This window comes from Nannobrachium achirus, assembly GCF_963921795.1.
Source record: "Nannobrachium achirus genome assembly, chromosome: 16".
Lineage (NCBI taxonomy): Eukaryota > Metazoa > Chordata > Actinopteri > Myctophiformes > Myctophidae > Nannobrachium > Nannobrachium achirus.
Genome location: NC_137823.1, coordinates 1,543,185 through 1,564,196, shown reverse-complemented (window position 1 = coordinate 1,564,196; position 21,012 = coordinate 1,543,185). Strand labels below are relative to the sequence as shown.

Below are 21,012 nucleotides of genomic sequence, written 5' to 3'. Positions count from 1 at the left end.
CTAGAGGGTCCTAGTGCTCTATGCTAGAGGGTCCCCTAGTACTCTATGCTAGAGGGTCCTAGTGCTCTATGCTAGAGGGTCTAGTGCTCTATGCTAGAGGGTCCCCTAGTGCTCTATGCTAGAGGGTCAAACCCTAGTGCTCTATGCTAGAGGGTCCTAGTGCTCTATGCTAGAGGGTCTAGTGCTCTATGCTAGAGGGTCCCCTAGTGCTCTATGCTAGAGGGTCAAACCCTAGTGCTCTATGCTAGAGGGTCCCAAACCCTAGTGCTCTATGCTAGAGGGTCAAACCCTAGTGCTCTATGCTAGAGGGTCCCAAGTTCAAACCCTAGTGCTCTATGCTAGAGGGTCCCAAGTTCAAACCCTAGTGCTCTATGCTAGAGGGTCCCAAGTTCAAACCCTAGTGCTCTATGCTAGAGGGTCCCAAGTTCAAACCCTAGTGCTCTATGCTAGAGGGTCCCAAGTTCAAACCCTAGTGCTCTATGCTAGAGGGTCAAACCCTAGTGCTCTATGCTAGAGCGTCCCCTAGTGCTCTATGCTAGAGGGTCAAACCCTAGTGCTCTATGCTAGAGGGTCCCAAGTTCAAACCCTAGTGCTCTATGCTAGAGGGTCAAACCCTAGTGCTCTATGCTAGAGGGTCCCAAGTTCAAACCCTAGTGCTCTATGCTAGAGGGTCCCAAGTTCAAACCCTAGTGCTCTATGCTAGAGGGTCCCAAACCCTAGTGCTCTATGCTAGAGGGTCCCAAGTTCAAATAGGATTATTTTGATGCCTGAAAAGATTTCTGTCCATACAGGTTTGTGGTTGTGTTCCTCCATCATATGGACTCCTCTGCAGTGCATTCTATGATGTATAATAGTTTAGGCCAGGGGTCTTCAACAGGGGGTCTGGGACCCCTAGGGCATACATGGGCAACTGGCGGCCCGGGGGCCACATGTGGCGGCCCGGGGGCCACATGTGGCCCCCGGGCCCCCACCTTCATTTAATGCGGCCCACAGGTTAATACCGGAAAATTGATATATTATTGATTTCAGCTGTTATAATTCCTAACATGACCCGCTTTAATTCCGTCAGTCTATATTAGTAGCTTAATGACAAGTATAGTAGTATTAAAGTGTATTTTCTTATGTCCAATGTATTTGTGTTTAGGTTCATAAAGTTAACATGAGTACATAACTAAATGAGTTTGAAATTAAAGGATTCCAATAAAAAAAATAACAAAATATTATTTAGGATTCCAATTCAAAAGAAGAAAAAATAGCCTGCGATGCGTTTTGAGCTTGTAGATCTGCTATTTTTGCTTCTTTTGTATGAGATAGTAGAATGACAAAGTTGGACATTGCATTATGCATTGTGGCCCTCTGGAGTGAAGGTGGAAATATAGCGGCCCTCGCCATCATCAAAGTTGCCCACCCCTGCCCTAGGGGGTCCTCAGAGTTACTACAGGGGGTCCTCCACATCTTTGTGTGATAGAAACCTTTTTGTCCTTTTTTATATTAACCTCTTGAACTCTAGGCATCCATATTCTGAGAACTTTAGCCAAAAATGGCAGATCTACCATTTTTGGCGAAAAGGTTTGGTGTAGAGGTTTGGTGTAGAGGGGAAAAAGAGCAGACTACGTACAGAGTGAAAGGTCAAGTTTATTAACTATTGACGGTTCAAGTGGTTAAATATCTGAAAACACAAATTAACATGAATCCAAAATACACTGATGATTGTGCTGTCAAACGATTCAAATTTGAATCTATGAAAAGGTTGTGGGTGTCCCTGCTTCATCTCTCTCTCAACTAAGGGGTCCTCGGCCTGAAAATGTTGAAGACCCCTGCTATAGAGCATCGCAGAGGAAGTGGATTCCTGGTGCCACTTAATATTCCCCATTCATTTTCACCATAGACTTTTACAAGAATATTTATAACAATTATGTTAAGCCTCGAACCAAGCCATCCAGGATGGCAGTAAATCATGACCCTAAAACCTTTGTTTCTATGAAAAGAACATTTTGAAAATCGCTAAACAAAGGGTAGTTATGTAGTATATTAAATAATGTAATATTAAAATATATTTTCACATAGGATCAAAGGTTGTATGGTCATGATTCACTGCCATCCTGGATGGCTTGGTTCGAGGCTTAACATGTTATACATATTTTTGTAAAAGTCTATGGCGAAAATGAATGGGGAATATTAAGTGGCACCAGGAAACCACTTCCGCTGCGATGCTCTAATAGGCTAATATCAATCTATGATTGTATAATAGTATAGGCTAATAGAGGCCTATACTATTATGTGTTGGACTAGGCTGAACCTCCCTAAATAAAATAAATTCAAAAATTACAAAAGAAAACAATAAGTTAATTAAAACAATTCAAACTGAATAAATTAAAAACCTCCCCCCCATCTCTCTCTCCCCCCCCTCTCTCTCTCTCCCTCCCTCCCTCCCTCTCTCTCTCTCTCTCTCTCTCTCTCTCTCTCTGCCTCTCCCTCTCTCTCCCCTTTCCCTTTTCTCGTCATTCATTGGTTCACAAACTGCACATTAAAGCAGTGGGCGGGTTTTTAGCGGGGCCATGATCTGCCACCATTGGCCAGCGGCCCCGTCGAACGTTACGTCTCCCATTGGCTCCGACGTGGCCGGGGCCCCGCCCCCTAACCCCCCCCCCCCCCCCCCCCCCCCCCCCCCCCACACACACACACACACAGACAGACAGACAGACAGGCTAGGTTGTAACGTTCCTCCGTACGGCTCACAGCAGCTTGCTAGCTTCAGTCAGTACAGCAGCACCAAGAGAAGCCTCGGAAACAGGTCAGAAATTACACACATTTATAGACATATATGGACATATTTATACATATTTATACATATTTATACATTTATCCACTTATGCCGTCAGCAGACGTCTTTTGACGCCGTTTCGCTTCGGGTCAGTGCGCGTGTTTGTCATTTAAATGTAATTTTTCTTTGACGCTTTAAAGCCCGAAGAATCGGGGCTGCACTAAAACACTACTACCGCAATCTGGGAACCCAGCGTTGAAAAAGGGGGGGAAACAGCGCCCTCTTTGTTCTCGAGAGGTTACTACTACCGAAAATAGCAGATCTACAAGCTCACGGCGCGTCGCTGACGCGACGCGCTGTGAGCTTGTAGATCGGCTATTTTCGGTTCAGCGCTATTCTACGTTAGCCCCGTTCGGGCTAGTAGCGTCATGCTAACCTGATTCAGCCTGTATTGGAGAAGAAAAACCCAAACGTTGCTGTTTAGAGCTTTTTGATGGCTTTTATGATCTGTGATTTTGTGTTTCTTATTCATAACGGGTGGTTTGTAGATTGTGTGATGTTTATGATTATGATTAATGATGATCTGATTATTGATGATGAAACATGGATGCTTTATGGATGATAATGACACTGCAATGAGACATGATGTGTGTGTGTGTGTGTGTGTGTGTGTGTGGGGGGGGGGGGCTGTGTTCACTGGCTGGGCTGAAATGCACGTGTCATGCACTGTAAATCTACAATCTAGGGGAATTTATTTTATTTTAACGCGTACAGGACACAAATAAATCCATTGCATTTGAATGACCAACAACAACAATCCACTGACAATGAATTGCATTGAAGTGAAATTGGGGTGTTGAAAAATGCACTGCAGCAGCTGTGAAATTGAATGTCAGAATGTCCTTTTGTGAATAATTGCAGTGCGTTGAAGTGAATTGCATTGCAAATTTAACTGGTATTTATGATTACAATATTCCATACAGTGTCAGGTATCTTTTAGTCCTAATATAGCAGTGATGACATGGAGCTCTGATATGAGTGACTGCTACACTAGATAACACCAGTCTGGTCTAGATTAGATCTGAGATGAGACTAGAATAATGTAGACTAGACTATGATTTAGATTAGATCAGACACTACAATAGAGCATCGCAGCGGAAGTGGATTCCTGGGGTCACTTAATATTCCCCATTCATTTTCGCGATAGACTTTTACAAAAATATTTATAACAATGATGTTAAGCCTCGAACCAAGCCATCCAGGATGGAGGTGAATCATGATCATATAACCTTTTTTTCTATGAAAAGAACATTTTGAAAATCGCTAAACAAAGGGTAGTTATTAAATGTAGTATATCAAATAATGTAATATTAAAATATGTTTTCACATAGGATCAAAGGTTATATGATCATGATTCACCTCCATCCTGGATGGCTTGGTTCGAGGCTTAACATAATTGTTATAAATATTTTTGTAAAAGTCTATGGCGAAAATGAATGGGGAATATTAAGTGACCCCAGGAATCAACTTCCGCTGCGACGCTCTATAGGTAGAGTATGATTTCCCCCTCTGAAATGATGTTACATTGTGTCCATGGTGTCCTTGTCTTTAACCCATTTAGGCCTAGAATTATTGAATGCTTTAACTATTGAAAAATAGCAGATCTACAAGCTCACAGCGCGGCACCACTGCAAGCTTTTGAAAAAAAAAAAAAAAAAAACGTTTTTCTTCTTTGAATATATCTTTTTAAAAGCGAACATTTGTAACTCGAATATTTGCTTCTGGGTGGTCCCTGGAACAGCATACTTTGAGATGGGGGTCCTTGGCCAAATACATGATAATTTTGGGGGGTCCTTGACGAAAAAGTTTGAACCGCTCATTTAGGATTTAGAAGACATTTCTAGTGTCGGGTCAAAGATATTCAAAGACTTGCACAAATGTTCACGATTCTTAAAAAAATAGCAGAACTACAAGCTCACAGTGCGGCACTCGGTGCCGTGTGGTGAGCTTGTAGATCTGCTATTTTTGAATACTTAAAGCATAAAATAATGGTTAAAGCGGTTCAAAAAGGCCTTCTGCGTTCAGGCCTCAACAGGGTATATTTGGAGATTTCAGGGTTTGTTCTTGAATCGGTATTCTTGACACACTGACCTGCTGAAAAGCGCTCTGGTTAACATTTAGGACAGGGGTCTTCAACGTTTTCAAGCTTGTAGATCAGCTATTTTTGGCTAATGTTCTCAGAATATGGATGCTAGGGGTTCAAGTGGTTAATATAAAAAAGGAGAGAAAAGGTTTCTATCACACACAAGATTTGGAGGACCCCCTGTAGTCACTCTGAGGACCCCCTAGGCCCTAGGGGTCCCGGACCCCCTGTTGAAGACCCTTGATTTAGGCCTTTCATCTTTGGCTTCAGTTGTATCCAGGCACCTTCATCAGGTGTAGAAACAATTCATGAAACGTTGACATTTTGACACATTTAGACATAATGGCTATATATGGGCATGTTAGGGGACGCCCACCCACCGTCTACAGAGATCCGCCATATATGGGCGTGTTAGGTTTGTCCACCTATCCACCCATACAAGGCAATTTGATGAATGCATTTACCTGAAATTAGGGATGGGACGATTATCCCTATTATCGTTTATCATGATAAAAAAGCCACTCCCGATAATCGTATCGTGGAGATTTTATTGATCGTGATATCGTCCTCCGTCATGCACTGGGATCAATTCACTTTTTACTTGCCGAGCTGCATATCCGGTACCACTTAAACCCTCTATCATTGGTAAATCGGACCTGGCAATAACATACTTGATCACTCTCTACCAATAAATCTCTTTGACAAAACATAGCAGATCTAGCTCACAATGCTCACAATGTGTCGATTAACGCGATATTATTGCGATAATCAAAATCCATTATCCTGGGGCGGAACATTTGCCAAAAGATAGCAGATCTCACAACGCGTCGCGTTGTGAGCTTCTAGATCGGCTATTGTTTGGCAATGACATTTGATAGAGAGTGAAAAAAAGACGGTATCAAGTCTGTATATTATAAGTACATTTTACCAATTTTAGAGGGTTTAAGTGGTACTGGATATGCAGCTCTGCAAATAAAATGTGAATTCCAGTGCATGACGGAGGACGATATCACGATAAATTAAATCTCCATGATAAGATTATCGTGAGTGTTTTTTATCACGATAAACGATAATATCGCGTATCGTCCCATCCCTAGTCGCACGATATGCTATTTTTTGGCAAATGTTCTGCCCAATGAAAATGGATGTTGTGGATATTTTGATTAATATCGTGAATCTTAATTTCTTTGGTCACAGTAATCGTGACATGAAATGTTCCTATCGCCCCATCCCTACCTGACAGATCTTAGATCTTAACATATAGACATATTAATAGGGGTGGGCGATATGGCGATAATTATCGTCTCGGCGATACAGCTTTGCCACGATATGCCTTTTCAGATTATCGTTTCTCTCGTGATACAAACAGTCATACAGAAAAGGCTCTGGATACAGCGAGTGCACGTTCTATGAGTCGCTGCTCTATTGCTTAATTTATACTTCTATAGTACGGTGGTGTAATTCACCAAAAAGAACAGATCTACAAGCTAACAACGTGTCGCGGCTCAACGTGTCATATGGCTTGAGGATCTGTCCCTTTGCTTTCACGGCCCCGCCCCCGGGCAGCACGCAGACAGGCTCCGAGTGTCTACTCTACACTCTACAGTGACTGACCGGAGCACCGAGCAGCACGGCACACTGGTCCACGACCACGATTTAGTTTCACTTTCACGGGACTTTATAAAGCAGTGATGCAGCTTGCCCTGCATTCTTTGGAGCATATTTTTAATAATGGATGCATTAAACTAACAGGACGCAAACTACTTTATCCGTCCTGCTATCGCTATCAGCCATCTCACTGCAAACTGCTGAGCTGTGTGTGTGTGTGTGTGTCAGTGGAGTCCACAGCTGTGTGTTCTGGCAGTATTGATGAGGTGATTTAGATCGCCTTGTAAATGCATGCTTCTGTTTTTATTAACTACAAACAAGTAGCTATAAAGTGCTTTGTTTGTTATGCTTTCACCGTTGAAGCATGCGTGTGTCTCCCGGTGAAATCGTAGCGTCTATTTCGCGTCTATTTCATAATTGGCTTAGTTATAAAACCATGCCATTTTTGTTTAGTAGAAAAGCTAAAAGCTAGGATGATAACTGTATTGTAAAATACGGAGTAATTCTGTAAAAAGAAAGCTTGTATCATAACAAACCTCCTGACTTTGGTTGGTCGTAGGGTAATTTGTTTTCCCCCAAGTTTCAATGGTAAGGCATGGGTTGTTGTCAACCTGTGGGACGAGACCCCCAGAGAGGTCCCGAAATGATTTAGCCAAATTGTTTTGAAAATAGCCGTTCTACAAGCTCACAACACTCAAAAACATTTTATGGGAACCCATAAAACATTTCTTAAACCCATTTGAATGACCTGAACCATCATCACACCAACTAGTAAATATTTTGAGGTAAAAGATGTTAATTGTTTAATCAAAAATCAAAATGTTATCATTAAAAAAATCATAGATTAGGATATCTATCTTTCTATATGCAGCATAACAATGAATAGATTATCAATAGAATATCTGTGTGGGTCTAATAATCATAATGAACCTAAAAACTCGCATAAAACAGTATCGTGATAATATCGTGTATCGTGATACTGCATGAAGAGTATCGTGATAATGTTTTTTTCCAGTATCGCCCACCCCTACATATTAAGTAGCTTAGTTCTTTTAGCAACTTAACACTGATTTTAATGTGGTTATTCTTAAGACTGTAGCTGCTGCTTTGCTTGCGCACAATGAATTTCACTTGCCCTTTTACTTGTAAATTGGTATTGTTGACGATAAAGTTGAACCTTGAACCTTGAGTTACATTTTGATGGCGTCGAGCAGAAACCTCTTATCTCCATCATTTAACCTTTTGTGTTTTTCCGTAAAAATGAACGCCCTACTTCAGGGGTGGGCAACTTTGATGATGGCGTGGGCCACTATATTTCCACCTTCACTCCAGAGGGCCACATTGCATATTGCTACATCCTACTTTGTCAATCTAGTATCTCATACAAAAGAAGAAAAAATAGCAGATCTACAAGCTCAAAAAGCATCGCGGCAGGCATCAACTAAAACACATTGTCACGATTATGACATTTTACACAACATAAGTGGCGTTTCCAAAAAGCCTCTTAATGTGCATTTAAGGCTTATTCACAAAAGCTTTTTATGGAAACACTTATATATGCGAATAAACTTTCATTATCTGCAAAATATTTTATCCGCTTGGAGGAGGTGGATTTTGAGGCTTTATCGAATAAAGTAAATGCGCATTTGTGAATGGAAACGGGTCAGACAATAAATGTGAATACATTATGACATTCTGGTCCATATCGCCCTCCTTTAACACTTTACCCCGCCGCTTAATTAACGTCCATTAATAGTGTTAGCCCACGGAGTGACCCTTCGTCACCACACCGTGTTGCGCGTGGCAAATGTGCCCGATCTACAAGCTCTCAGCAGCTCGCATCTGCACATCTCTCGGTCTGGAAAAATCAGCCCCATCCCAGCTCTCTGCACTGTGTGCAAGCCCGCGGGAAGTATTTACAGCAGGTCGGTCAGACGGACCCAGGCAGGATCTCCCAAGAATCGCATTTCATCAGTTTAATGGAAACAGGCTAAATTCGCTTTGATATCAAAAGCAGAAGTATGACCCCCACCTCTTGTTGCATCAGTGGTTGCCGTAACAACGAGCTCTCCTCTTATCTGTGTGGTTTCTAACAGGAAGTGCCAGCGACCAATCAGCTACTCCTCCTCCCAACACCAGGACCCTCCCTCCTCCTCCCCTTAGCGACAGTCTGTGCATCCTCACCCACTGGTAGGTCTGTTTCTGATTGGTTCATTCAGTGCTTCTCATCCTGAGGGTCGGGACCCCCAGATAATTAATGTGCAACATTGTTTTCTCACTCAACAGTAAACACACCAACATAAAGTTTAAGTGTATAGAGGGTATCTGCACATTTCTAAAGTGGCAATTTAAAGGCATATTCCACTTTCAACAGGGAAACAGCTTATGGGCTTTTCCACACACACACACACACACACACACACACACACACACACACACACACACACACACACACACACACACACACACACATTTTAACCATTTATTTATGTCCACACAAAGGAGATGCATACAAGGACACAAATATTATAGGTGCAGTAGAGTTACATTTACAAAATCATGTCATATGTCCTCATGATACAATAGCAAGGCACTTTGTACTCTACGGGTATAAGTAACAGCGTCTCCGCCATATGTGGCGGCTGCCGATTATAGCGGAGACAGAACAATACTTTGCCAGCCTTTTTGCCTCTTTTTTAGGCATCCCAAGTTGTTGTAACCCTCTAACAACCAGCCTGTGGGTATGTCCTAGGCTGCCAAATATAAAAACAAATAGTCTGCACCTGTACCCCAGCTCTGAGATCGTATGTAGGAGAGGTTGGTATTTAATGACCTTGGTCATGAAAGCTTCCTCTAGGCTAGGGTCAAAGGTACAGGCCATCTCTAATATCGAAACTTCCCTGGACTCTTCATTAACCACAACAACATCTGGTGTATTTGCTGTCAAAGATGCAAAAATGTCCAAGTTATCACAGAGATGAAACATGGATGGAATGACACGGGAATGTTTGTACATTCTCACTGAGGGTGCATGATATTTTGATATGTCCTTTGCAATGAGTTCCACTATTCTATCATGGCGTGCTATGTACATCCCTTTGTATGCATAGCAGCCATTCAAGATGTGTGACAGTGTTTCAGTGATCTGTTCTGTGGTGTGATGCAAGCAATGAGGAACCTGAGTGCTGGGGAACCAGATGGAAAGATTGAGTCTGGTGGGAAGGACTTGTAATCTGGCTTTAACTGTGAATGTGATAATGTCCTCATTGAGTGCAGTGTTCTTTAGGAATGAGTGTGAGACAGAGTGGTCAGCATAGGGGAGACATGCAAGTTTCCCTTGGAGTTTTAGTCCAGTCCAGTGTTGTTGTTGTTGATGCTGGTGTCGATCCATGAGGACCCGTCTGGCACCTGTAGCTGTTAGCAGGTGACTGTGACCAGCATAGGTGGCTGTTGCCCTGACCTGGATGAGAGGGTCAGTTATAATGTCCTCTGAGACCCTCACAGTCCCAGAGTCAGACCTCACCCACTCCAGAGTCACTCCAGTGCGGACACAGAGGTCGTTCAGATCTGGCCAATCTGACCAGACCCCAAAACCAGCAGAACAGGTCTCAAGTTTCCCACTGGGTTTCCTCTTAAATCCCAGAAAGTGGGGCTCTGACTCCCTGGCCAGTGGGACCTTACGCCTCCTTAGGTCCAGGAACAGGGAGGAACGAGCCAGCTCCCTTACATCCTTGTCGTCGTTGTTAAGCATTTTCAGAAGATGGGAAATCCTCATGCTGGTGTATATCCATTCTATATTGGGCACCCCAAGCCCACCCTCCCACTGTGGATGGAAGATGATGTCACGGGTGCTGTGTGAATTAAGTCCAAACCATTTTCGCACTAGGCTCACTGTTTGGTTGTTCATTTCACACAGTACTTTCTGTTGGATGTGGACATTAGAAAACAGGTGTTGAACTTTAGAGAGCGCCACCTGTCTGACAGCTTCTAACTTCATTGTCAGAGGAAGCGGACATCTGTCAATCAGGTCGAGCCGGGATGTAAAATCGGACAAGATGTTATTGACCTGCTCCTTCCATTCTCCTGCTATGTTAATCTTATGTCCAAGGTAGGTGTATGTCTCATGGAGAGCATATACACGCAGGGGTTCTGAGGCTATGGTGAATACTGGGGGTGTGTCCGTTTTGGAATGGTACCACCGGTTCCCTCCACTCCTCCTCTCATACAAGACAGCACATTTTGTGTTTTTGACCTCTAGGCCTGACCACTCTAAAAAACGATCTGTCCTGGAGAGCATGTTCTTGATTGTACTCTCTTCCCTAGAGGCCAATGAAATATCATCCGCATAGCCCTGTACAGGATTAGGGGAGATTATGCCATGGGGGGCACACTGACACATCCACTTTATCCACTGATTGGTGGCAATTATAAAATTAACTGCGCTCCATGGACAGCCAGTTTTAATGCCGATCTGTAACGGTGTTGGCTTTGTTAGATTCTTCCCACAAATGACTTGAATAAAGGAGCCGCAGTAAACATTTTTCACAATATCGATAAATATCTGGGGCAGCTGTATTTCCTCCAGCGATTTAATCATGACATTATGATTTAATGTTCCAAAGGCGTCTCTGAAGTCAAGGAACACAGAGTACAGTTTGCAAGACTCATGCTTAAAGTCATCTATCCCCGTTTTAAGGCTAAAAACATGTTCGTTCATACCCTGCCTGTTGATGTACGCCTTCTGCTTGGTGGACAAGATGTTATCATCCACCAGCCATGGAAGGACTCTGGCCAGGATGCACTTCATGAATACCTTGTATATGGTGGGTAACAGAGATATGTCCCTCCATGATGTTAAATCTTCGGGGATATTGTCCTTTTTGGGGATACGGTGGATTAATGCTCCCTTCCATGTGTCTGGTACTTTTCTGTTTTCCAAACAGACATTAAAGATTGGCGTCAAAATATGACATGACTGAGTGGATTTTAGAGTCTCATATGTCACCCCATCTATGCCACTCGCTTTACAGTTGGGGAGGCCATGTAAAACAGCCTGCACCTCTTCTACTGTAAAGTGCTCTGTGTTAGGGAGGAATGTGGGTTCAGGTGGTGGCACATCTCTGTGCCAAGGTGGGGGTGGAAGTTCATTATTTCGCCCAGGGTTCTTACATTTATTGTCATAAAAGGACTGTATGACAGTAATGTCACTGGGGCAGGAGGGAGGGTTGGGGTACTCACTGTTGTTTAGGATCACCTGGATTGCCTTAGATCTCCTGTTCTGCCAGAGATCAGCAAGTTTTTTCCTGCTAACTTTGCGCCCCCTGTTGGAATTGGGGCGCGCTGCAGCTGTTTCCAGTGACGGCAGGACGGTGTCGCGCAGGAAGCACAGCTGGAGGCGAATCCAGTCAGCTGTTGTAGTAGCTGTCAAAACATCAGGTTGTGGATGTAGACGTGGGAACTTCTTCAGAACTCTAGCCACATATTTCAGAAGTTGTATTCCAAATGGTGTACCACCGTGGCTCTGAGCAGCGAAAACTCCGTTCTTGAAGAATATTCCAATAAGTAGTTTAGCGAGCTTTTCCCACTTTGCCGGATCTCCGGAGGAAACAAAGGTCTCGGTCTCGCACGGCCGCTTGGTGTTCAACCGGTCCCTGTAGATCTTCTCATGGGCCTGGAAATCCTCCCATTGCTGCTCCGACAGCGGACGGACGTACTGCTGGAAGTCATCCGGGCTTGGTGCCTCTCTCCCCGGGTAAATATTCGCGGGGGGGGCGCTGTCGGGGGGCCGAGACGGTTTGTAGATTCTACCCGTGAGTAGTGCCTCCTTGTACACAAGCCTGATCGCCGTGATCAGGCACATAATCCACAATAGTTGCAAATGCATCTCAACTCTGCACCAACTACATTAACGGTGGTAGTTACAACGGGTGCGGTTGTTAATAGTTTATAGAAACAACATTGGCGTTCACCGGTGCTTCACCTCTGTGCTGCTACACACACACACACACACACACACACACACACACACACACACACAACCATTGTAACTTCAAACTCCATTTTAACCCTGATAGATTTGCTATGGCAAAACGATGAGGAAAAAGGCTACAGACACACAGGCTATGCTACACACGCACGTTTTGCTATGGCAACACGCTGAGGAAAAAGGCTACAGACACACGCACAGCCACTCTATGGAGCGGTTTACCACCGCTCAAAAATAATTTTAAGTTATAGAAAAAACACCGCCTGCTCACGTATTAGGAGGGTAGTATGAGTCACCAGAAACAATGGGTGTTTTTAATGAATCTATCATGGTTAAAATGGAGTTTGAAGTTACAATGGGTGTGTGTGGGGAGAGGCCCTGGGCCTGGAGGGCCTGGTAACATTTACATCAAATATCTAAATATTGAATCAAGCTAATTAAAAACTGCGGCCTGAAAAGGTTGAGAACCACTGGATTAATAGATTGATTGAATACTTTATTAGTCACACATGTAAAAACAGCATGGGGTACGGTCAGACATTTAGGCCAAAAGGATGAAGACGATGATGATTGTAAAACGGACCTGTAAATAACGTACTTGATACAGTCTTTTATTTGTTTTTTCAAACTTTTTCACTTTGTCAAATCTCTTTGCCAAAAAAATGGCCGATCTACAATTAGATCTGCTGTTTCTTGGCGAATGTTCCGTCCCGGTATAATGGACGTCGGGGGATATTTTGATCATTGTGCTAATATGGTAAATCGCAATGTCTTTGGGTCACAGTAATCGTGATGTGAAATCAGGGGTGTCGCACCAAATTCTGGGCCCAGAATTAGACTGAGGAACGCATTATTACGCATATTTTATGCTTTAACTATTGAAAAATAGAAGATATACAAGCTCACTAGCGGCACTGAGTGCCGCGCTGCGAGCTTGTAGATCTGCTATTTCTGAAAAAAAATATATATATATTTTTGTTGAAAAACCTATGTTACTATGTCAGTGGTGCTCAAGCGTTTTCATGTGAAGGACCCCTAAAATGATATGTATTATTTGGCCCACGGACCCCCATCGCAAAATATTTAGTTCCAGGGACCCCCCAGAAGCAAAATTTGAATTACAAATGTTCGCTTAAAAAATACATATATTCAAAGATTTGCACACATTTTCACGACTTTTGGGAAAATGGGCCCTGGTAACTCGGTCCCACTTTCCCCCTCCTTGTGACGCCCCTGTGTGAAATCTTATCATAATATGATAAGATTATGATAAGATAATTACTACAAAACATGCTGCAAGTAATGCTCCCAAGAAAGAAAACGTGTAAATCCATTGATCCAAACTGTAGAAGACCGTGGCGTGCTTCTGCTTTAGCTGTCTGCTTTATAGTCCAGTAATTTTAGGCCAAAATTAGGCTAAATCTAAAACAAATTGCAATAGTAGCAAACTCAACTGATTTTGTATCCTCAATATGTCCTTAGTGAGAGAAAAAAAGTCCCAAGGAATCCCATCAGGGGAAAGTTTTGAAAACGACCTACCTACCTTCACTTACTATACACTACAGTGTAGTGTATAGTAAGTACTATTGCAATTTGTTTTAGGTTTTTTCATATAATGACTGGACTATTAGCTGTGTACAGCAGATGCTCCGCAAGCTTCGTAGCCGACGTTAAAGAGTACACTGTAAACACTTTCTTTTGTAATAGACTTTTTTTACACTGTAAAAACGTTTTCTTTTGTAATACACTATTTTAGTGAAAAATAAAAACTACAAAAAGGAGAAAATGACAGGATGAGCATATAAGGAGGGGAGGAGGTAGAAAAGACCAATGGCCACTATTTCTGACATGGCTGCAAGCACTATAGCACAATATATTACCACAGGTCTACTACTAAATAGTAGTTTTAAATAATTGTAGTGGAATAAAAGTACATTTGAAGTTGACAGCTATACCACTGTGGGTGTGGTTTGACTTGGGGGGAGTGATTTAGGGGTGTAGGTAAGTACCTATTGTCCCTCCCATTGTCACACCCACTTCTGGCCACCTAGAGGTGTAAAAATGTTCCTTGCATTCAAATGGCTTTTTAAGCACTTTGGGGTTTATGGTGCAACAAGTTTAAAATGTCCATAACATCTTCAAATATGCTCCAATTTCAACAAATGATACATCATATGAAAGCTTAGATTCTGTACTTGGATAACCTGTACAAAAAAGAAAAGTGACCAATGCAGACATAAGGAACAAAGTACCAGACCTAGTCACATATCGTCTCCATCCCTAGCAGCCCACCACCAAACCGACCAATCATGGACAAGACGGAGCTGATCCAGAAGGCCAAGCTGGCGGAGCAGGCGGAGCGCTACGACGACATGGCGGCCTCCATGAAGGAGGTGACGGAGCAGGGGGCGGAGCTGAGCTGCGAGGAGCGCAACCTGCTGTCGGTGGCCTACAAGAACGTGGTGGGCGCGCGGCGCTCGGCCTGGCGCGTCATCTCCGCCATCGAGCAGAAGAGCACGGAGGGCGGCGCCGAGCGCAAGCTGGCCATGGTGAAGGAGTACCGCGAGAAGGTGGAGGGAGAGCTGCGCGACATCTGCAACGACGTGCTGGTGAGTCCCTGGGATCTGACGTTTATTAGACCGGGTACGCATTATGGCGTATTATTAGATTATGCTTTAACTATTGTTTTAGCGTTCATTGGCATCTTTTAATGGGTGGGTGTTGGGGGCATCAACATGTTGGGGGCAGAGTGGTAGAATGTTGGTTCTAAAATTGGGTGGTAGCACATCATACTGTTCTTCTATGGAATCATGGTGTGCAGTGAAAATAGCCCACGTACAAAAGCTCTCAATGTGTCTGCCATCCCTGCACCCAGCAAGAAAACCACAACATAATAGAGCTAGGAAAGTACTCACCGAAAGTAGCTGGTCTACAAGGCTTGTGATTGGCTACTGGACTTTAGCTGCCTAACTTTAGTGTTCCCAGTAGGACAACATTATAGTTATCTATGAATGCCTACCATTAGGGCTTCTACGGTGGTAATGTAAAGTAAACTTGAGTGCAAATCATGCATTCACACCATAGTTTTATGCCTTTTATTATTATCAAAGCTAACAGTTCAGACACCATTTATGCATCTTCAGGTACCATTTAAAATAAATATTATGGAGGGGAAAGGAACTGGTTGGAATAACGTGTTCCTTCCACTCGCTAGGTCCAAACAGGGGAAATCCCCCCTGTCAGGTGAAAAGAAGCAACTTGGGCTCCTCGTGCATAGAAGGAAGCATGAGGTCAGTCCGTTGTCTCCCCAGGCGCGGCAGAGGGAGAGCAGAGCCCAGGATTACATAGGCAATTGGCACTGGGTGAAAAAATAGGTTACAAAATCTTGGTGTAAAAATCTTTAGAAAAAAAAAGAGCTTGTCACCACATAATGACTATACAACTCTTTTTCCCCAATTAATTTCACAATGAATCAACCAAAATGGCAAATGTACAAGTGAGCTTGTACATCTGTGATTTTTGAATTATTTAGAAAAAATATTGAACATGTTTGGCAAATGAATTGAATTTCTTTTTAACTTAAATCTTCTGGTCTCGGGTCTTCTCCCCCTTTTCTTGAAAAGCAACAGTTTTGGACACTATGGGGTTTCCTAATGTTCTCACACAGTAAAACAACTAAAGAAAGTGTATCAAGCTTCAGTAAAACTCTCCTCACTCAAGCATGTAGACTGGGTGTGTGTGTGGGCGTCTGTCTCTCCTATGCAAGCTTCTCTAGCATTTACAGTACAATGTTAGAATAATTAGCCAGTGTTCCTGTCGAACCGCTGAGCACATAATGACTACTTCTATGAAGCTCCGAGAAGGAGCAAAGAGATATTTATATTCACTGATATATTCTCCACAAGTAATACATTTATACATTTATATTCACTGATATATTCTCCACCAGTAATACCTGCGACTTAGAAACATTTGATTTGATTTAGGGCTGCAACTTATCATTTGCCTTTTTATGCTGATTATTTTCTTGATTACTTTTTTTGGAATCAATGAAATATCAATAACCGAGAAGCAGGTTTTTACATTTGATTTGATTTAGAATAGAACGGTGCCTGTGAGGTTTGTTGAATCATGACAAGAAATTATGATCGATAATTGTGAATTCGGTTAGTTTTGCATGACATGGATTACGTTTTGGGTTGTGTGATTAATTGCGATTATTTAATTACAGAAAATTAAGGCGATTAAAAAAATTAACGCATTTTAATCGCACTTAGTTTTTGCATCACAGAGCCTTCAGTTCCGGGCATACCGATCATAGCGATGCACCAACCAAGAAGAGACAACAAACGCAAAGGAAGAAGTAGCCAATCAGAGCGCTTTGCTTGGCCTAGTGGATGCAAAATTTAGATTAAAAAAACTCACTCGTTGATTCACTCATACAACAAAATGTGTTTTACTTGAAAAAAAAAGCTTCTCAGGTCAAATATCGATGTGCGATTAGAATGCGATTAATTAATCACAGAGCCTGTAATTAATTAGATTAACAATTTTAATCGCATCCCAGCCCTAATATTTAGGTTATGTGTCATATATGTGCAACTTCAAAACCTACAGACTAAACAGAAATTTCTACCACTTTTTGTGGTCACATGTTCAGATACTGGATTCTGATTGGCTTAAATCGGTGGTAAATCAGTCAACAACCTTGAGTTGGCTCATGGACCCCGCCCACTGTTGTGTTGCACATGTATAACTAAATAACCTTACAAGTTACACCTGTGTTTTCTTTCATTTATATGGTAGACGTGGTAGAAAAGCAATTTACCATTCGAGGGTCATGGGTTGTTGGCTGATTTACCACTGTTTCAGGGTTGTTTGATTTACCACTGAAACAGTGGTAAATCAGCCAACAATCCACTCCCTCTCATGGTAAATGGCTTACGTAATGGACCGTATGTCAAATCCCGCCCCATTTTGCTCTTAGGTGGGACGAAAAAACCAGGGCAGATTCTTTTATAATGGAAGTGGATTGGGGAAAAAGATTTTTCATAGCCTCATTATAGCTATTTAAAGTACCAAAAGAAACACATCTACGTGATATTAATACGAAGGGAAGAAAAAAGTACAGTAGTTACATTGCAAAACAGGAGTTTTCCCCCGAAAATATATGTTAGTTTAATCCTCTGGAACAGGCAGAGGACAGAAATAGATAGAGAAAGCGCAGTGCATCTTGGGTAGGAATCTGACAGCCAGCCTATAATTCCACTGCATAATAGGCTGGCTGTCGTAATTCTGCCCATTTAAAATATTTGTACCCAATCAAAACTCTTAGTTACATTGATAAGGTTCATGTGAACTAGTCTGTTGAAGCTTATTCATTATAATGATCGAAATCGCTATGACCGCGCAGCGCCGTACTGCACGCTGGCCGTGCTCTGCGTCACGGCACCGCGGTGAAGACTGAAGAGAGATTCTCCCACTGCATAACTCCACCCCCGGTAGCGAAAAGTGAATGTTTTTTTCTGGTTGGCCAGTCAGGGAGGCGTGATTTGGAATTGCACACGCGTTCTGGGCAAACCCCGCCCATGGAAGCTTTTGATTGGCTGAACCGGCGCTAGGGAGCGCTCCTTTTTGGTCGCTTGGACCGCACGGAGGTGCGTTTATCGTGGGCATAAATATAACGATTGCATTCACCACGGCTTCGTAACTCGCGCGGCCGGCGCTTGCAATGTCGTGGACAATAATCAAACGCCTCCGCCCAGAACTCATGTGCAATTCCAAATTAAGCGTCAGGGAGTCTCAGGGACCAATCAGAAGGCTGACAAACGGTCTATTGTCAACGACAAAAACACAATTAAATAGTTGATTGATCACAATTATTTGAGTGACAAATGAATGGTCATGTAAGATGTCATAATGGTGACAGCCCTAGCGTTGATGCTGGGCCTCCAGACGGTGACATTGCAGAGCGGAGCGGTCAGACTGGTCACTCAGGGTGATTCTCATCAGGAAGCAGAAAACCTTCTGTCCTCTGCTCCATCTGTGGTCGGTGGAATGACCTTCCTCTCTGCCTGCTCTCCTTATACACTGTAGCAGGGACTGGACCATGTGAACATTTCATGTCATGATTATCCTTTTATGCTTTAACTATTGAAAAATCACACCCGTGTGAAGTGGAGCTGTGTGTGTGTGTGTGTGTGTGTGTGTGTGTGTGTGTGTGTGTGTGTGTGTGTGTGTGTGTGTGTGTGTGTGTGTGTGTGTGTGTGTGTGAGTGTGTGTGTGTGTGTGTGTGTGTGTGTGTGTGTGTGGATCATGTGTACCGATTTTTGTGACATTTGAAGAAAATATGTAGGAAAAGGAGCAAAAAGTGTGTTTTGGAGAAAATTCAAGATGGCGGAAAATCTATCCTGGCGCAAATGGGCGTGGCCTATATATTGACCCAAGGAATCCAGGGAAAAAAGAATTTTAATTTTCCGATCTACGGTTCAAGAGTTACGGGGCAAAACGTAAAGTGGGCCGTTATAGCGCCACCATGAGGCCGAGTGATGTAATTATTTTTCGATTCATTCTTAAAATCATTATGAATCTCCTCTCCGAGGTTTGAAACTGTAGCTCCTATGGTTTACGAGAGAAAAATACTTGAAAGTGATTTCTTGCATTGTCCCATTATAAGTCAATGGGAACAATTAAGCGTCGTTTTTTGCCGATTACGTCGGCATTGTAAGGCGGATCGGAACGAAAGGTAATAGAACACCATTCCCGTCCGAGCCGCACATTTTGATGTATATATTGCGCGAGTGGCGTAAATGGTGCGGCACTAGTTACGCGGCGAAGTCAGGCTACATACACACACACGGACAGACACACAGACCCACACAGCCACGTATAGGGAGCTGCTCCAAAAATAGCAGATCTACAAGCTCACAGCGCAGCACCGAGTGCCGCTCTGCGAGCTTGTAGATCTGCTGCTTTAGAAAAATCGTGAAAATTTGAATTTTGACCCGATTCTATAAGTGTCTTTTGAATCCTTCTAAGGTTTTTTGAAAAACCCTATGTTTCTATGTCAGCAATCTGGCCAGCCATCGTCAAAGAAAAGGTCCTTTTCACTTCAACTGGAGCTCAGTTAGTCTGTTCTTGAGACAGAGAGACTACTATGTCAGGGGTTCTCAAACCTTTTCACGTGAAGGACCCCCAAACTGATATGTATTTGGCCACGGACCCGCATCTCAAAATATTTCGTTCCAGGGACCACCCAGAAGCAAAATTTTAGTTACAAACGTTCGCTTTGAAATATATATTCAAAGATTTGCACACATTTTCACAACTTTTTCAAAAATAGCAGATCTACAAGCTGGCAGCGCACTGTGAGCTTGTATATCTGCTATTTTTCACTGGTTAAAGCATTCAATAATTCTAGGCCTAAATGGATTATTGTGACCAAAGACATTGCGAGTCACGATTACAATTTAGCACATTATCGCGATTCGTGATAATGAAAATATCCCCATCATCCATTTTCCTGGGTCGGAAAACTAGCCAATCTACAAACTCATAACGTGTCGCAATGCGAAGCGTTGTGAGCTTGTAGATCGGCTACTTTTTGGCAAAGAGATTTGGTAGAGGGTGTGAAAAAAAGACTGTACCAAGTACGTTATTGCCACCCTTCCAGGTCTGTTTTATCAATTCTAGAGGGTTTAAATGGTATAGCAGCTTACTGTATAGGTCAGTGGAAAGACTCTCTGTCTGCACCCATATACATCCCTATATACAGTATGCTGCGTCTGATCTCAGCTGATCTATCATGGGTCTTGCTGAGCCCCATAGGGCAGGAGCCTATCTCCTGTTTCTGTAGCATAAGGCAGCTTGATGTACACAACATACTGTTACACCTCTGGACATGATGCTGGTATGTCACAGGGACTTACTGTACACCCAACCCAACCCTTGATACATACTCTAGTCTAGTAAGGTAAAAAGCACCTCAAACTCTACTTACTAACAACACTTGTGTAAATATACTTTCTCAATTCAACACGTGCCGCTTGGCAATCACTAACAGGCTGTTGAGATGCTCATAGTGTAGCAACCACCATGTAAACATTGGATGTGATTCAGGATGGTTGTCTGATGCATTTAACCTACTGTACTTAGTATTTATTTATCGTTGCCAGGGTTGAACTGCTAGGCTGTTGCCAGCTGATTATCTGTGGCGTTGATAACGTTTTGCTGGAGTGCGTGTAGTTTAAGACAGATTGTGAGGTTCACTCAGTGTTTACCTGTTAGTTATCCGAGTTGGTCTGAGACACTACGTTGTTCTCTCTGCACTTTACTTTGACTATCATTATGATCTACAAGCTCACAGCGCGGCGCAGCGCTGCGATTTTTGAAAAATCGTGAAAATGTGTGCAAGTCTGTATATTTCAAATCCTTCTAAGGTTTTTTGAAAAACCTATGTTTCTATGTCAGTGGTGCTCAAACCATTTCAGGTGAAAGACCCCCAAAATGATA

At 42.8% G+C, this 21,012-nt stretch overlaps 1 protein-coding gene across 3 annotated transcripts in view; it reads left to right on the top strand.

Annotated features, from left to right (window-relative positions):
• The first annotated feature begins 2,697 nt into the window (after nucleotides 1-2,697).
• The window catches only part of LOC308301323 (14-3-3 protein beta/alpha-like), a 36,246-nt gene continuing 17,931 nt past the window's right edge, over nucleotides 2,698-21,012 (top strand). The window contains exons 1-3 of one of the 3 annotated variants that reach the window (XM_080745272.1): nucleotides 2,698-2,794; nucleotides 8,612-8,705; nucleotides 14,789-15,110. In XM_080745272.1, the coding sequence (XP_080601398.1) occupies nucleotides 14,811-15,110 (300 nt within the window). In that variant the 5' untranslated portion in view covers nucleotides 2,698-2,794; nucleotides 8,612-8,705; nucleotides 14,789-14,810. Of the gene's footprint in view, nucleotides 2,795-8,611; nucleotides 8,706-14,785; nucleotides 15,111-21,012 lie in introns of all 3 variants that reach the window. The other 2 variants (XM_080745271.1, XM_080745273.1) reach the window with 2 other exon arrangements.